The 16,197-nt window shown below is 39.4% G+C and overlaps 1 protein-coding gene across 9 annotated transcripts in view; it reads left to right on the forward strand.

Annotated features, from left to right (window-relative positions):
• Positions 1–2,937: 2,937 nt before the first annotated feature.
• SNAP91 (synaptosome associated protein 91) overlaps positions 2,938–16,197 on the forward strand; it is a 147,830-nt gene continuing 134,570 nt past the window's right edge. For 2 of the 9 annotated variants that reach the window (XM_082730687.1, XM_082730688.1), the window contains exons 1-2: positions 2,957–3,116; positions 4,415–4,574. In XM_082730687.1, coding sequence (XP_082586813.1) covers positions 4,445–4,574 — 130 coding nt within the window. In that variant the 5' untranslated portion in view covers positions 2,957–3,116; positions 4,415–4,444. The other 7 variants (XM_082730680.1, XM_082730686.1, XM_082730685.1 and 4 more) reach the window with 6 other exon arrangements.

Consider the following 16,197-nt stretch of genomic DNA (forward strand, 5'->3'; position numbering starts at 1 on the left):
CTTCCAAAACAACCAATAGCCTTTCATAATTTGGTTCTACTCTTGACATAATTTACTAATTTGCATATGGCACTTTGATAGTTTGCATATTTTCAAATATTTTTCTGCTACTACCCATGACAGAAGGATATCTATGTGTGGGATACCCTCCTACCCATAGCACAACAGACATGAGCAGTATGTCAGGTACTGACTATGGCCTCCCATACTTCACAGTGCTATCTAGACCTAAATAACAACATGTAATTTCAAGCTCTTAGAGGACTGACTGCAAATCTACTCCAATTTAATTTTGAAAAGGAAATCACTTACAGACTATATTATTTTGACCATTACTGGAAACATGTTACTTGCTCCAAACCTCTTAACTAATAACAATATATATGACATGACATTACTATTGGACTGTTGGAGAATCACAATTCTATACTATTTCATTATTTCATGAAAATTGTATAATTTATCTACAAAATGTTGTTCATAACATTCTCTTATCCTCTTAATGTCTGTGGGATCTATTCTGCCTTTCATTCCTAACACTGGAAATTTGTGTCATCTCCTTTCTTCGACTAGTCTGACTAATATTTTAATAACTTTTACTCTTGTTTTTATTATTTCTTTCTTTCTGAAGGAAACTCTGCTAAATTTAAATTATTCTTTTTCTAGTTTCTTCAGATTGCAACTTGAAGTTCTCCTTCGGTCTTTCTTCATTGTGAGCGTAAGCATTTTCATGCTCTAAATTTCCTTCTAATCACTTCTTCACCTGCAACCTACAAATTTTGATATGTTGCGTTTTCATTATCATTCAGTTCAAAAGTAAATTCTCCTATGGGGAAGTTAGGTCTGTGGATTATTTAGAATGTGTTGTTAATTATCAAACATTTAGAGATTTGCAGATATGTTACTAATTTTTAGTTAAATTCCACACTAGCAAGAGAATACAGTTTGCATGATTGTAATTCTTTTAAATTTATGAGACTAGCTTTGTGGCCCTGACTGTAGTCTATCCTGGTGAATGTTCCATATGTTCTTAAAAAGAATGTGTCTTACCATTGTTGGGTGGAGTTCTTTAGAAATGTCAATTAGGTCAAATGTTAATATGGTTATTTCAATCCATCTATATTTTTACTGATTTTCTATCTACCTGTTCTATCTGTTCTATCAATTACTAAGAATGTTGAAATCCTCGAATTGTGGATCTATTTCTCCTTTTAAAGTGCTTAGTTTTTGCTTTAGCTTATTTTTAAAAAATATTTTATTTATTTATTTGGCAGAGAGAGAGAGAGAAGAAAGGCAGACTCCCCACTGAGCAGGGAGCCTGATGCAGGATCACGACCTAAGTCAAAAGCTGACACTTAATTGACTGAGCCATCCAGGCACCCCTACTTTAGTTTATTTTGAAGCTCTGTTTCTAGGTAAATAAACATGAAGGATTTTTACATATGCTTGATGAGTTTTTATCATTATGAAATGTACCTCTTTATCTGTACTAATATTCCTTACTCTGAAGTCTACTTTGTATGAAGTTAATATTGTCATTAAAGTTCTTTTTTCTTATCAGATTTATTGAGGTATAATTTACACATAACAAAATTCACCAATTCTAAGTGTGTAAGTTGATAAGTTCTGAGAAATATGTGGGGTTGTGTAACCATCATCACAGTTATGATACAGAATATTTCCATCACTATGACAAGTCACCTTCTGTCCCTTTGTGGTCAGTCTCTTCCCCCACTCCTGACATCTGATATGCTTTCTGTCTCTATAGTTTTTCCTTTTTCAGAATGTTATATGGATGGAATCACAACACGTAGCATTTAGAGCTTGGACTTTTTTGATTTAGCATAATGTATTTCTAACCCCATTGTTAGTTTGTTCTTTGTTACTGCTTAATAGCATTCCATTGTATGGACAGACCACATTTTGTTTACCCACTTACAAATAGAAAAGTATTTGCGTTTCTTTCAACTTGGGGCCATTCTATAAAGCTACTGCAAAATTGGGGTACATCTTTTTAAATGGAATTATCTCTTTATTTCTTTTGGACAAATATCTAGGTGTCCTATTGCTAGATCATACAGCAAGACTAGTATCTGAAACCCAAGAATGGTGGTCTTAGGCTATCTTTCTTTACTAAACACATTTCTAATTAATGCAAGACTCAGTCCCCGAAGTTATGAAATCATGACTCCATAATGAACACTGTACCAGTTAAAAGGAGTACACCACAAAACCTTGATACCTTTAGGTAGACATTTTAAGCCCTTAAGGTCTAATAGAGGCCACGTGCAGCCAGAAAAAAATGTCAGGAAAACTGACAGCTTAGATTCTGATCTTGATACTACTTGGAGAATGTAAGAGTTTTTCAAGATTACAATAAGTAGTAATTTTTGAAAATGGGAATACGTGAAACTACTAACCCAGTCCAAATCTGCGTTTAGAAATTCATCTATGCAATTCGAATATACTTAAGACATTCAGACACTATATGTAATGGGTAGACGTTACTTTTTAAGGATACAAAGAGTTTTCTCTACACACCCAAATAATTACTGTGGATATAATTTGGGCCTTGATTGATGACTTTGTTCGTTTTTCGCGCTTGCAGCAGACCTCTGTGTCCGTTTAAGACGAAAGTGGCTAGAATCACCTGCCCACCCTAGCTTCCAATTGCAACTGAAACAGGTCAAGGAGATCAAGGAGCCGAGACGCAGGTAACGGCATGGGGGGCTTGCAGAATCTGACATTTAAATCGCCCTGCCCTTCCCGGCCGCGGCTACAGCCAGGCGTGTCAGAGACTGAATGTAGAGAAGAGCTGGGCTTTGCCTGGCCGCGCGCGACGACGCGCTAGCCTTGGCCTTCGCAGCAGCACTTGAGGAGCCCACTGGCAGGGCTGCTCGAACGCCCCCGCCGCCCTCCACGAATCCCGCAGTAGCCCGGCAGGTGTGCGCGGTGCGCGCGCACGCAGTGCGTGCTGGGTGCGGGTCTAGCCGGCGGAGGGGCTGCTGGGCGCCTCGCGGAGGCTGGTTGGCTGGTGGGTGTCGGCCTCCCTGCCATCCCGCCTCCTTCTCGTCTCGCGCTGGCCGGGGATGCTCGCGCGCGGCACCCCCTTGCCTGTAAGCCGGCGGTCCCGGGGGTGTGGGGGGGGTGGCGTGTGTGAGTAGCTGGGAGGGGGCCGCGAGGCGCTCGGAGGAGAGCTCGCCCGGGTTAGTCCGCCGCCGTCACCTGACTCGTTGGAGCAGCCACAGCTGAGGTGGGGGCGGGGATGGGAACGCGGCGCGGATCGCTAGAGAGACGCGGCAGCGCCGGCGGAGGAGGCGGCGGCGGGCGGGTACAGGCTCCTGGGGCCACGGGCGGCGGGCGCAGGGACCCCGGAGCTGAGGGCGGGGGGCCGCGCTAGGGCTGGAGGCATCTCGCCCCGGGGCACCGGGTCCGCGCGCGGCCGCACACACCCACCCGGCGCGGCTTCCCTCGGCGGCCCAGGCGCCGCTCATCCTGCGGCTGGAGGCGCCGCTCCTGGGCGGGGTGAGTACCGGCGGCCCCGGCGTGGCCTCCTCCCCCGCGCCGGGGCAGCGCGCGGATCCGGAGAGGATAATCCTAGGGCGCGGAGAAGGGCAGCGGCTGGGTGACAGCTCCGCGGCGCGCTCGAGTGCGGGCGGGGGGCTGGGCTGGGCTGTCAGCCCGTCTCTGCTCCACTGCCAGGAAGGGCGAGGCGCCGAGAGACTCCGGCGCCTCCGCAGAGCCCCCGGGCGGCCCCTGCGGCGGAGATTGGGGGCGAGGGGAGGGGACTTGGGCGAAGGGCCTCGGCGGGGCTTTGGAGGCGTTGGCGAGGAAGGAAGGGGAGGCGAGGGCATAATATGGCGCAACGCTAGGATAATCTCCACCGCGCCCGAGGGAGGACGAGCCCACTGCTGCAGCAGCGCGAGGAGGAGGAGGGAAACGGTCAGGGCTTGGGTGTCCGATTCATCCCCCGGAGCCTGCGGGCTACGAGGAAGAAACGCCGCGGCGGGCAAGCGAGAGGTGGGCACCCGGTGGGCGCGGCGCCCAGGGAATAAGCCCGACGCACACCGGGGCTGGTCGGGCACGCGGGGATCAGGTTGCAGGCAAAGTGCAGATTGACAGGCGGGCGGCGGAGGGGAGAGGCGGGCTGCAGGGCGAGTGGGACCCGGACGGTGTCACGAAGCTGGGACCGGAGCCCGTGCTGGGGTTCCGTGACGGACCTACTCTTGTTGGAGACCCCTCTAGATCGCGTCTCAGCAGCGGGGCTTAGCGCGTTGCTGGCTCCTAGAGCTGGTACCAGGGCGGGGACGGAGGAGAAGAGAGCCGCCGTGCGGCTGGAGGAGGCAAGGCCGGGGTGCTCGGAGGGTAGGGTCTGCGGGTTTAAAGCAGGACCATCTCCCCTTCTTTCCCGCAGAAGAGGAGGTGATAGACGCGGCCGGAGAAGATGTCGGGCCAAACGCTTACGGATCGGATCGCCGCCGCTCAGTACAGCGTGACAGGCTCCGCTGTTGCGAGAGCGGTCTGCAAAGCCACCACTCATGAAGTGATGGGCCCCAAGAAAAAGCACCTGGACTGTAAGCATCTTTTTATATAAGTGGGACATGCGCACGGCAGAGGCGCCCTGGATGCCGGCGTGCGGCCTGGGCTTGCTGTCGATAATGCTGCAGCTTGCAGAAGTCACAGCTGGGCTGCCCCTGAGCTCGAAATCTCCAGACCTGGAGGTGTTGCCTTGGGTCAACTCAGAAACCTTGTTTGTGCCATTTTTTTTCTCCTGTTGACCTCCAAGGTCTTGGTTGAGGAAAAAGAAAAAAAGAAAAACCACAAAACTATGTGTACTAATACTATAAAATACGGAGGAATTGTACATCCTGGATTAGGCACTTTTCACCTCTTTTTTTCTTTCTCTACACCCCACCCCTTTGTCCAGGTTACAGGAAATCAGGGGTTGCAGAGTCATATACCACTCCTAAAAAGAAAAGATTAAGAAAGATGAAATCATAAAAGGTCAAACTTGTCACCCTAGTTTTCTAAATACATTTTTGAATAGTTTTAAAATAGTGTCTTCTTTTCCACTGTGGCTGCTGAGATTTCGTGTGTGAGTGTGGGTGTGTGAGTGTATGTTGTATGTAACCACACCAAACCGAAATAAATTCAAGCTATTCAATGAGGAAACTGGACTTCAGAAATAATGGCGATTTCATTTTACACATCCTGGCACACTTCTTTGTCCCTTTCTCAGAAACTGCTGGGCAGAATGACTATGCTGTGGTCACAAAATGGATGTGCTTTCCCAGCATTCGAGATGGTGCACTTTTACAAGAAAACATTTCATTCATAATGCTTTTTCTTTTTATTGGTTATTTGATGGAAAAAAAAAAGCTTTGATTTAGTTTGGAATCCATGGATTTCTAATATAAATTTTTCATTAGATTATCACAGTCAATATTTTGTTATTGAAGGATAAATAGGGACTTAGAAAAAGGCTTTCCATTTAAAAACATGTACCCAAAATATGTTCTATAGCAGCTTTTCAGTCTTTCTGAGATGCTCAGGATCTGCTCTGATATGGTATTTGTTGGTAAAGGTTAATGTTGGCCTAAGAGACACAAGTGTAGCCATACCCATTTCCCATCTGCCTTCCTTTGCCCATTTTCTGAGTTTCTTTTGCTTCAGGCCTTCCCTAGTGTCTGCCTTGTGCAGCTGAGAAAATGGCATAATTGACTTTATTCCTATTATGTGTATAAGCACAGCTTGATGGAGCTTACAGCCGGACATTGTAAGGGTTGTCCAGCCTTGTGAGGCTGTTGTGTTGTAAAATTGAGTAATTTTGCTTTGAGAGGGTTGTCTGAGGGGAAAACAGCATTACCTTTTTCCCGAGGGAATTTTTAACAGAATTTGTTGATATGGTATCATGTGTTATATATGCAGTACACAGTGGAGGAGGCCACCAGGGCCAGGGCACCTAACAGAAGTGGAAATTATAAATTCATGACCAGCTCATTTTGCTGCAGCATGCTGAATCATTTAGCCATCTTTCCATCAGTTTCCCCAACTCTGGAAAGGTGACTCATGTCTTCAAGGTATGTGTCAGTCTAGGAAATACTCGTAATAAAAAAGCTGTAGGTAATGGATTTGCGAAATGCTATGAAAATGGTGGATCAATATATCGATACATTTCACAGAACATTCACAGATTTGAGCATTGCATTAAAACATTTGGATAAAGACTCACTTTTCCATATCTAAATATTTAGTCACCTTAATCTTTTAGATCTGGATGGCCTTTTAAAAATTTTCAAGGTGGGAGGTTTTCCAGTATCTCCAGCATATGTTAGTGAGTGGGGTGATTTTGAAGATGTGGAACGTAAGGGGGGAGATTCTGTATTTAGAAAGCAGCTGAAGCAGGAATTGGTATTGAATTATTAATGTGAATAATCATAACAGTTAAACATTTATTGAACAGTTACTATATGCCGAACACTGGGCTTTATATTATTAATTTATCACTGCTTAACAGGTTCAGGGAAGGTAATTAACTTTAGCAGCTTTTAACCACTGCACTTCACTGCTGTCTGTGGTTTATTTAGTCATAGTTTCTGTTGGGAGGGGGAAGGAACGGTATTAGCCTGAACGGTTTAATTTTCAAAATACCCATCCTGTTTGTATGACTTTGTGTGAAATCAAGGAGCACAACCCACACCCTTATTGCAATCTCTTTGACATACGTGAAGAACTTTAAATTCGGTCAGTTAAAAAAAAATGAGTGAAAGACAAGTACTGAAAAGTATTAGTTTTTCTTTTTGATGTTTTGCTTTTTGAATAAGTAATAGAATAAATTAACTGCACTTATAAACAACCTTTGGGCAAAATTTGGAAAGACAGAAAACATATTACTGTCTGATATCACATTACTGAAAAATGATATAGAAAATTTGAAAATAGAAATATTGTTGTATTTATATGCATTGTAAGAAGGCATCTTTGCTTGGAATTCCTTGTGAAGTTCTTTTAAATAATAGTTGGCTACCTTAGTAATTTATTCACAGGTTTTCAATAACACGAGTTATAAAAGTGAATCACACCTATTATTAGAACATGCAAACGCATAACTAAGTTTTCCTATAGGCACCGAAGCATCCTTAAGTAATGTTTTAGTTTTGAAAATATTGAATAGTAGTTGGGAGGAAAAGAGCACAATGTAGAGCTGGGGATCTGAGACCAAAAATTTTTAAATTTTAATTTGTTTGTTGTATAATTTTTGGGTTAGGAGTTTCCGTTGGAAGTTTATAAGATTAAAGTTTATGGTTTTATTTTATTTTATTTTATTTTATTATTTTTTTTTTTAAAGATTTTTATTATTTATTTGACAGACAAAGATCACAAGTAGGCAGAGAGGCAGGCAGAGAGAGAGGAGGAAGCAGGCTCCCTGGCTCAGCAGAGAGCCTGATGCGGGGCTCGATCCCAGGACCCTGAGATCATGACCTGAGCCGAAGGCAGAGGCTTTAACCCACTGAGCCACCCAGGCGCCCCAAAGTTTATGGTTTTATTATTTTCCCCCCAGGTATTAGGTTAACTGAATGAGCTCCAAATATTATTTATTTAAAGTACTAGTTTAAAAGGTATTTTTTTTCTCTGTAGGTTGATAGGCCAGGAAAATTACTATTAATTCTGGTGATTTATAAAATTATGCTTTATGATATATGGTTTAAACATTTGCAGGAATGATTTGTTAACATCTGGGGGCAGAAATATACATGGTGAGAAGGTAGAGATAAATTCTAGGCATAGAGTCTCAGATTTTTCCCCGTTTTTTCCAATAAGTTAAATTTCTGAGCAGAAAAATATATTCAGAAAAGCTTCACCATAATCAACAGTTATATATTGAATTTAAAATAATATTAATATTTTTAATATTCTAAATAATGATTATGTATCTTAAGGTACTTTTGGATTATGTAAAGCTTTTATTCCATTCTCTACTATAATAATGTTGCCACTTGCACATCAACATTGATAAACATCTGACCCCAGTGTTAGTCTGACATTAGTTTTTCAGGAGCACCTGTACGTCCTTGTTTCTTTTTCCTAGTAACTTTGTGTACCTATTTGGTAACACATAAAAACATCCAGGATTCAGCAAGTATTTACCTTCTTGGTTATAACTGTTTTACATTTTAGCAGCTTTTCCTTTTCTGTTTTGTAGTTGATGGCATAAACCGTAGCTCAAGTCAAGTAATAAGATAGTAAGATCCAGTAAGGCACCTAGTACCCACCCACGTGCTGTGTCACTAAAGACCAACCAAGAAATAGAGTCAACCCAACATAACACCTGCAGGGAGAAACTTGGAAAGTTTGGCAGCTCTAGCATAAGATTCATTTTTGTTCGTAGCTTTTACCAAGAGTTTCTATATATGCTATATTGTTTTTAAAAAAAAAACATCTTTAACATCTTTAACATCATCAAACCAAACTCATGAAAAGTCAGATCGGTTATCATAATGCTGTTTTTCATTCTAAAACTCTTGAGGGTTTTTAATAATGACCTTATGCCACCTAATGAGCAAATGATTCAGGTTCTGAATTTTATGTTTGAGAAATACTGACTGGCATTTTATAAATGATTCCTGTCCTCCCAAATTAAGAAAAAAGTAAAATTTGGGACACCTGGGTGACTCACCCAGGTGGGTGCCTGACTCGATTTCAGCTCAGGTTATGATCTCAGGGCTGTGGGATTGAGCACATATCAGGCTCCATGCTCAGCAGGGAGTCAGCCGGACATTCTGTCTGTCTCCCTGTGCCCCTCCACCTGCTTGCTTAAGCACTCTCTCTCCCCCCCTAATTAATTATTTAATTAAAAGATTTTTATTTTTTATTAGGATGTCTGGTAGAAGTTAATAGGAGATATGGACTGTGTTTTGTTTTTTGGTTTATTTTTTTGAAGATTTTATTTATTTATTTGACCAGAGAGATCACAAGTAGGCAGAGAGGCAGGCGCAAAGAGAGAGGGAAGCAGGCTCCCTGCGGAGCACAGAGCCTGACATGGGGCTCGATCCCAGGACCCTGGGATCATGACCTGAGCCGAAGACAGAGGCTTTAACCCACTGAGCCACCCAGGCGCCCCATGGACTATGTTTTGAATCAAGTCAAATATTGGCAAATTACCACAAAATACCTGCTGCTTTAATTTTATTCATAAAATATCTGTAAATAAGAATTTTGTGAGTAAACAGAATGAAATTTTTACCCTAAATTTAAATTAAATTTTAATTTAAGTTTATTTGCTATACCTAAGCCCACTTAGTAAAAATAAAATATATTTTGATTTATAGAAATGCTTTTTGCCCACCAATTCAGTTGATACCACACCTATATTTTTGATAACTTAACAAAGCTTTCTATAGTGCACAGATCCAAAACGTAAGCAAAGATTATTGAATAAAATTAATTAGATCAATGTATAAAAGTTTACTGAACCTTAGAGTAACTTTCAACATGAGAAATATACTAATTTGCTGTAAGTATATTTTGGAATATACTTATTATATATGGAAATGCTGTTCCATTTGTTCTCATTTCATTATTTAATATTGATTAAATATACCCTCTCATTCTGCTATACGAAGGCATGCTCATGTTCCTTCTTGATTTCACCAGAAGACCCAGCCCAAGCATGGAGATGGAGATAGTATTTTTTAGGCAGTCAGGAAGAGCTGGGGGAAATACACGTGTATTTTGAGTCGATGATTATTGATACAGCAAATGTGTAAGGGGTCCAATCTGTATGGTCCAGTGACTTTCCCATGCCAGGAGTGGGTCAGAGAAATTCTAGGAGTTTCAGGGGTTGGCAGGAGCAGGTGAAGCAGAGGAGTGGCAAAGAATCTCAGATAATAGCAAGGAGCATGCTTTCGAAATGACTTAAAATAATTAAGCAGACTTTATGTTAGCTAGTGAAACAGTAAGGATTTTTTTCTGGATCTTTTTACTTCTACATTTTCAGAGAAGTGTGTGTGTGTGTGTGTGATAATGTTAACTCTATTTGGGTCACTTCAGATATTTTTTTTTTTTCTCCTTTGGTGATCAGTGTGGTTGGCAGATTATGTTCTTGGAACTAGTATAAAGTTGGTAATTCAGATCAATTTTTTAAATGTTACAAAAATTGAACATATGGCAAAAATATAAATTATATTAGGGTAGGTAAATTCACATCTTAATTGCAATATTAGCTTATAGCATTTTAGATTAAAATCTTGATTTTTGGTACATTGCCATATGAGTTTTAATGTTTAATAAATGGCTGCTGAAGTCTTACCTGTAATTTAATCTGTGCACTTAGTTGCTATGGATCTATCTCTTAGCTTTCACACATAAATATCCTTTAAATATCCTCCCTCCTCCCTTCAGATTGATTGATGCTGGGATAGGGTATTCTTGGAGCTTATTTAGGTTTCAATACTTGGTAAAGAAGGTCAGAAGTGACATATAACCCTCTTCCCTGAGCACCTAAGATGCTTTCCTTACAGAGTTGTATTTTAGGTGACTCAACTCCTGAGCCAGTTGCTACTGACTAAGCCTTCAAATATAAGCATAGTTTATTTAAACAATTTGAAAAGCCACATTTCTTGCCATTAAAAATATGTATTCTCCAGTTTCACCTTGTTGGCAAATTTTTTTCTCTTCACCGAAAAACACTGTCTGCTTGTGAAGGGAAATGTTGGCTATTTTTCCCTTAGATGTTTTTGTAATGTGCTCTAGGTTTTTCTCGTAAAGGCGAGACTAGTTGAATGGCATACCAGTGTCAATTGCATGATCAGCTATAAGACAGGATGACGTCTTCCTAGGAGCAGCTGGGTGGAAGCACAGGCGGAGAGAGAATTGTACCCTGAAGCCCACAGAGTTCCTGCTCTCTCTTCATTTGTACCAAACATGTGAGGATCCTTCCTGCCCTCCCATGGATACATAAACTTCGTCCATTATGCATCTTTAAGAAGGATCTAATGTTTCCTAAAGGATTTTGTGATATGCCATTCCCGGTTACTCAGGAGAGAGAGAAGATGCATCATTGTCTGCTTCATGTGGTTTTTGCCTCTTGGCCTCATCATTAATCGTTCTCCCAGGGTTAGCACTTTTATTTTAAATGATAACTCTCCTTTCTATGTCAGTTATTCCGTCATCTGTATTTTTAAGCTCTCCTCTATTTCACTTATATGCATTTTCAAGTATCTCCATTTAAAACAAACAAAGCCACCTACACACAACTGTCCTTGGACCCTATGCCCTCTTCCAGCAACCGACCTATTGTCCCTTGTTTTTCTTTCACACCCAAGCTTCTTGAAACAGAAGTTCGCCATTCCAAAGAAAACACTCACACCTTTACCCTTCTCTTTGGATATTCTGTGTCTTTGGCTTGATCCATGCTTGAAGTAACAGGACTGCTGTTCGGGGCCAGACATTGGCAACCCAACTGGGCAGGCCACTAATTTGAGAGTTATCCCTCATCTCTCACATCCAGTGGGTGCTCAGTGGTTAAAAACTCTCTGAAATCCCCTTCTGAACTGTCTCTGCTTTGCTTTTAGATCAGTAATAAACCTCATTTGTAAAAGGAAGGTTAGTGATAGTAATACCTACCTCATCTTTGGTGAGGAATAAATGAGATAATGTGTATAAAATACCTAGCCCACAGCTTGACACACAAAAGTTCAATGAATATCAGTTATTACTGCCACTGTTACTGTTAACTGTTACTCTACAATTGTTGTTGGTGCTACTGTTGCCCTTGCTAGTCATTACTGCGACTTCTACCACCATAACGACAGATAGGATCATTAGTGATTTGCCCTTACCACTTCTCCATGCTTGTTTTTTCCTTCTTGCTTTCAGTCGCTTCAGTTTTTACATGAGCTCCAACTTTCTCTTTCTTTAGTTTGGAAGTTTGAAATCTGTATTATTTCTTTTAGTGATCCGCCTTTAAAAATTTAATATGCCTACTAAAACAGTTATCTTTTTATTTTCTCCCAAAGAAGAGAAACTTGGAAATTTTACTCCAACCACCCACTTCTTACTTACATGCTATGTTTTCTAGTATTTTAATTCTACCATAGTTTTAAACCCCAAAGCTAGACATTGTTATTCGATTCAAGCAGTGTTTATGTCAGTAAATCCTGACTTCTTTTCTCACCTTTGCTTTGTTATGCCTAAGATTTTTCTGAAATCTGTCCTTCTGAGGGATAGAGTTCAGTGAGTTTTTAGTAGTCAATTCTGATTTTGTCTTTAAAAAAAATCTAATTTTGCCCATATTTTTGAAAGATAGTTTATCTATATACACAATTCTGGATTGACAGTTATTTTTCCTTTGAAGATAATTTCACTCTTTTGGGTTCTGTTATTCCTTTTAAGAAGTCATATATGAGCCTACCTGCCTTTAGGTAATCTCTGTTTTTGTGGCAGCTTTTATAATCTTGTTTGTCTTGTCCTATAGTGTGTGTCTGGGTGTAGATGTAGCTTTCTTTTTTTTTAATTTTTTTAAAATTTTAATTTCAGTATAGTTAATATAACAGTGTTATATTTGTTTCACGTATACAATGTAGTTTCACATATACATTTTGAATTTATTTTTGCGTATGGCATAAGAAAGTTTCATTCTTTTGTATGTAGCAGTCCAGTTTTTCCATACTTGCAGACATTACTCAGTGCTCATCATGATAAGTGTACGCTTAATCCTCTTCATCTATTTCATCTTTCCCCGCACCCACCTCCCCCCAGCCATCTCTATGGTTCTCTGTACTTCTCTCTATAATTCTCTCTCTGTCATCTCTATCATTCTCTATAGTTAAGAGTCTATTTTTTGGTTTGTCTCTTTGTTGTTATTCTTTTTTTGTTTCTTAAATTCTACACATGAGTGAAATCATACGGTATTTGTCTTTCTCTGACTGGCATATTTTGTTTAGCATTATACCCTTTAGATCCATCCATGTTGTTACAAATGGCAAGATCCCATTATTTTTAATGGCTGAGTAATATTCCATTGTGTGTATATATACACCACATCTTCTCTATCCATTCTTCTATCAGTGGACACTTGGGCTATGTCCATATCTTGGCTATTGTAAATAATGCTGCAGTAATCATAGGGGTGCATATATTTTTTTGAATTAGTGTTTTCATATTTTGGGGGCAATTATCCAGGAATGGAATTATTAGATGATATTAGATGATATGGTAGTTTTATTTTTTGCCTTTGGGAAATTGCTATATTGTATTGTGACTGCACCAGTTTGTTTTCCCACCAACAATGCAAGAGAGTTCCTTTTTCTCCACATCCTCACCAACACTTACTCTTTCTTGTGTTTTTGGCTTTAACATGCATGAGGTGATAGCAACTATGATTTTGATTTGCATTTCCCTGATGATGAATGCTGACGAGCATCTTTTCATGTGTTCATCTGTGTGTCTTCTTTGGAGAAATACCTGTCATATTTGTTTCGCATGTACAAGATAGTAGTTCAGTACTTGTAGACATTGGCCATCTGTATGTCTTCTTTGGAGAAATACCTGTATGTTGGCCATCTGTATGTTTTCTTTGGAGAAATGACATGTTCATGACTTCTGCCCATTTTTTAATTATTTCTCTTTTTTGATGTTGAGTTATATAAGTTCTTTATATATTTTGGATACTAACCTTTTATTGGATATGTCATTTGCAAATATCTCCTCCCATTTAGTCGGTTGTCTTTTAATTTTGTTGACTGTTTTCTTTGCTGTGCAGAAGCTTTTTATTTTGATGTCCCAATCATTTATTTTTGCTTTTGTTCCCCTTGTCTTAGGAGACACATATAGAAAAATATCACTATGACTAATGTCAGAGAAATTAATGCCTGTGCTTTCTTCTAGGATTTTTATGACTTCATTTCTCACATTTAAGTCCTTTACTCCATTTTGAATTTATTTTTGTGTATGGCATAAGAAAGTTTCATTCTTTTATATGTAGCAGTACAGTTTTCCAACACCATTTATTGAAGAGAGGCCATCTTTTTCCCATTGCATATTCTTGCCTCCTTGGTTGGAGATAAATTGGCCGTATAGTCCTGGGTCTATTGGGGCTCTCTATTCTGTTCTATCGATCTATGTGTTGGTTTTTGTGCCTGTACCATATTGTTTAATTACTACAGCTTTGTAGCATATCTTGATATCTGGGATTGTGATATCTTTTATACTTGTTTTTCAAGATGCTTTGGCTATTTAGTTGTTTTTTTGTGTGTGTGTCTGGTTCTATATACATTTAAGGATTGTTTGGTCTAGTTCTGTGAAAAATCCTATTGATACTTTGATAGGGATTGCATTAAATCTTTAGATTGTTTTGGGTAGTACAGAAATTTTAACAGTATTCTTCAAACCCATGAGCAGGGAATGTCTTTCCAGTTCTTTGTGTCATCTTGAACTTCTTTCATCAGTGTTTTATGGTTTTAGGAGTACAGGTCTTTCACCTCCTTGGTTAAGTTTATTCCTAGGCACTTAATTATTTGTGTAATTGTAAATGGAATTATTTTCTCAATTTCTCTTTTTGCTACTTTATTCTTGCTGCATAGAAATATAACAGATTTCCATATATTGTCCTGTGACTTTACTGAATTCATTTATCAGTTCTAGCAGTTTTTTTAGTAGAGTCTTTAGGATTTTCTGTATATAGTATCATGTCATCTGAAAATCGTGAAAGTTTTACTTCTCCCTTGCTAATTTGGATACCTTTATTTCTTTTTGTCTGATTGTTGTGGCTAGGGTTTTCAGAACTATGCTGAATAAAAGTGGTGATAGTGAACATGATCTTGTTCCTGATCTTAGGGGACAAGTTCTCTGTTTTTCATCATTGAGTACAATATTAGTTGTGGGTTTCATATGTGGTCTTTATTATATTGAGATATGTTCAACATACCTCATTAGAAAGAACTTTCTACACCTACTTTGTTGAGAGTTTTTATCATGAAGGGATGTTATACTTTTTCAAATACTTTTTTTGCAGGTATTGGAATAATCATACAGTTTTTATCCTCTCTCTTGTTGATGTGATATATGACATTGATTGCTTTGCAAATATTGAACCAGCTTTGCATCCCAGGAATAAATCCCACTTGATGGTAGTGAATGATTTCTTAACATATTGTTGGATTTAGCTCAGTAATATTTTGTTGAGGATTTTTGCATTTGTGTTCATCAGATATATTGGGCTACAGTTCTCTTCTTTTGCAGTGTTTTTATCTGGTTTTCATATCAGAGTAATGCTGACCTCCTAGAATGAATTTGGAAACTTTCCTTTCTCTTAGATGTAGCTTCCTTTTCTTTATTCTCTTTGGAACTTGTTGGGTTTCCTGAATCTAAGTATTCATTTCTCTTATCTGGTCTGGGAAATTCTCAGCGTTTCTTATTATTGACTATGGCCTACACCCATTTTCTTTTTTGTTGTCTTCGAATATGATTTTATATACACTAAATTTTCACATCATATCTTTGTATCTGTAAATATACCTTCTGTAGTTAAAAATGCTTTCTTTAATGTTTAGCATGTTTTGTTTTTCAAATACTTCCTATTTATTAATTCTCTCTTTAGCTATGTTTTATTGGCTTTTACTCATCTGTAGTTTTAATTTTATTCATTTATATTTTTCTTTTTTGAAGTTTTTGAAATTTACTCCTTTTTTGGATGACTTCTATTTCTTCCTCATATTTTTGAGTTCCTCTTTTTTTCTTCACCATTTGAAACACAATTCATTTCATATTCTTATCTCATAGATCCATTACATGAAACTCTGTGTTTGCTATTCATTTTTGCCTGACCCTCATGAAGTGTTTCCTCACGTGTTTGTAGTTTTGGGCTTCATCTGTGGGAATCCTGAGAACTTAGCATAACCTAGAGAGGATTTAGTAATGGCTTCTGCCAGATCCCACAATTGCTACCATCCTGGGAGCATCTTAAGTTGATTTCTGCTATTGGAGTTCCCCGTCTAGCGCAAGTCTAGGTCCGTAATTTCAAAGTCTAGAAACTCAGAAGACCAAAATTATGTTTTGTAAATCATTTAGTAGCAAAATTTATACTACCTACCATGAATGTTTGTATGTTGAGCTACCAAAGTAGTGTTGTATTATGGTATGCTGTCCAGATTAGACTGGGGTGTTACTTAATATCTGGTGTATGTTCCATGTTACTTT

This window comes from Mustela nivalis, assembly GCF_964662115.1.
Source record: "Mustela nivalis genome assembly, chromosome: 5".
Lineage (NCBI taxonomy): Eukaryota > Metazoa > Chordata > Mammalia > Carnivora > Mustelidae > Mustela > Mustela nivalis.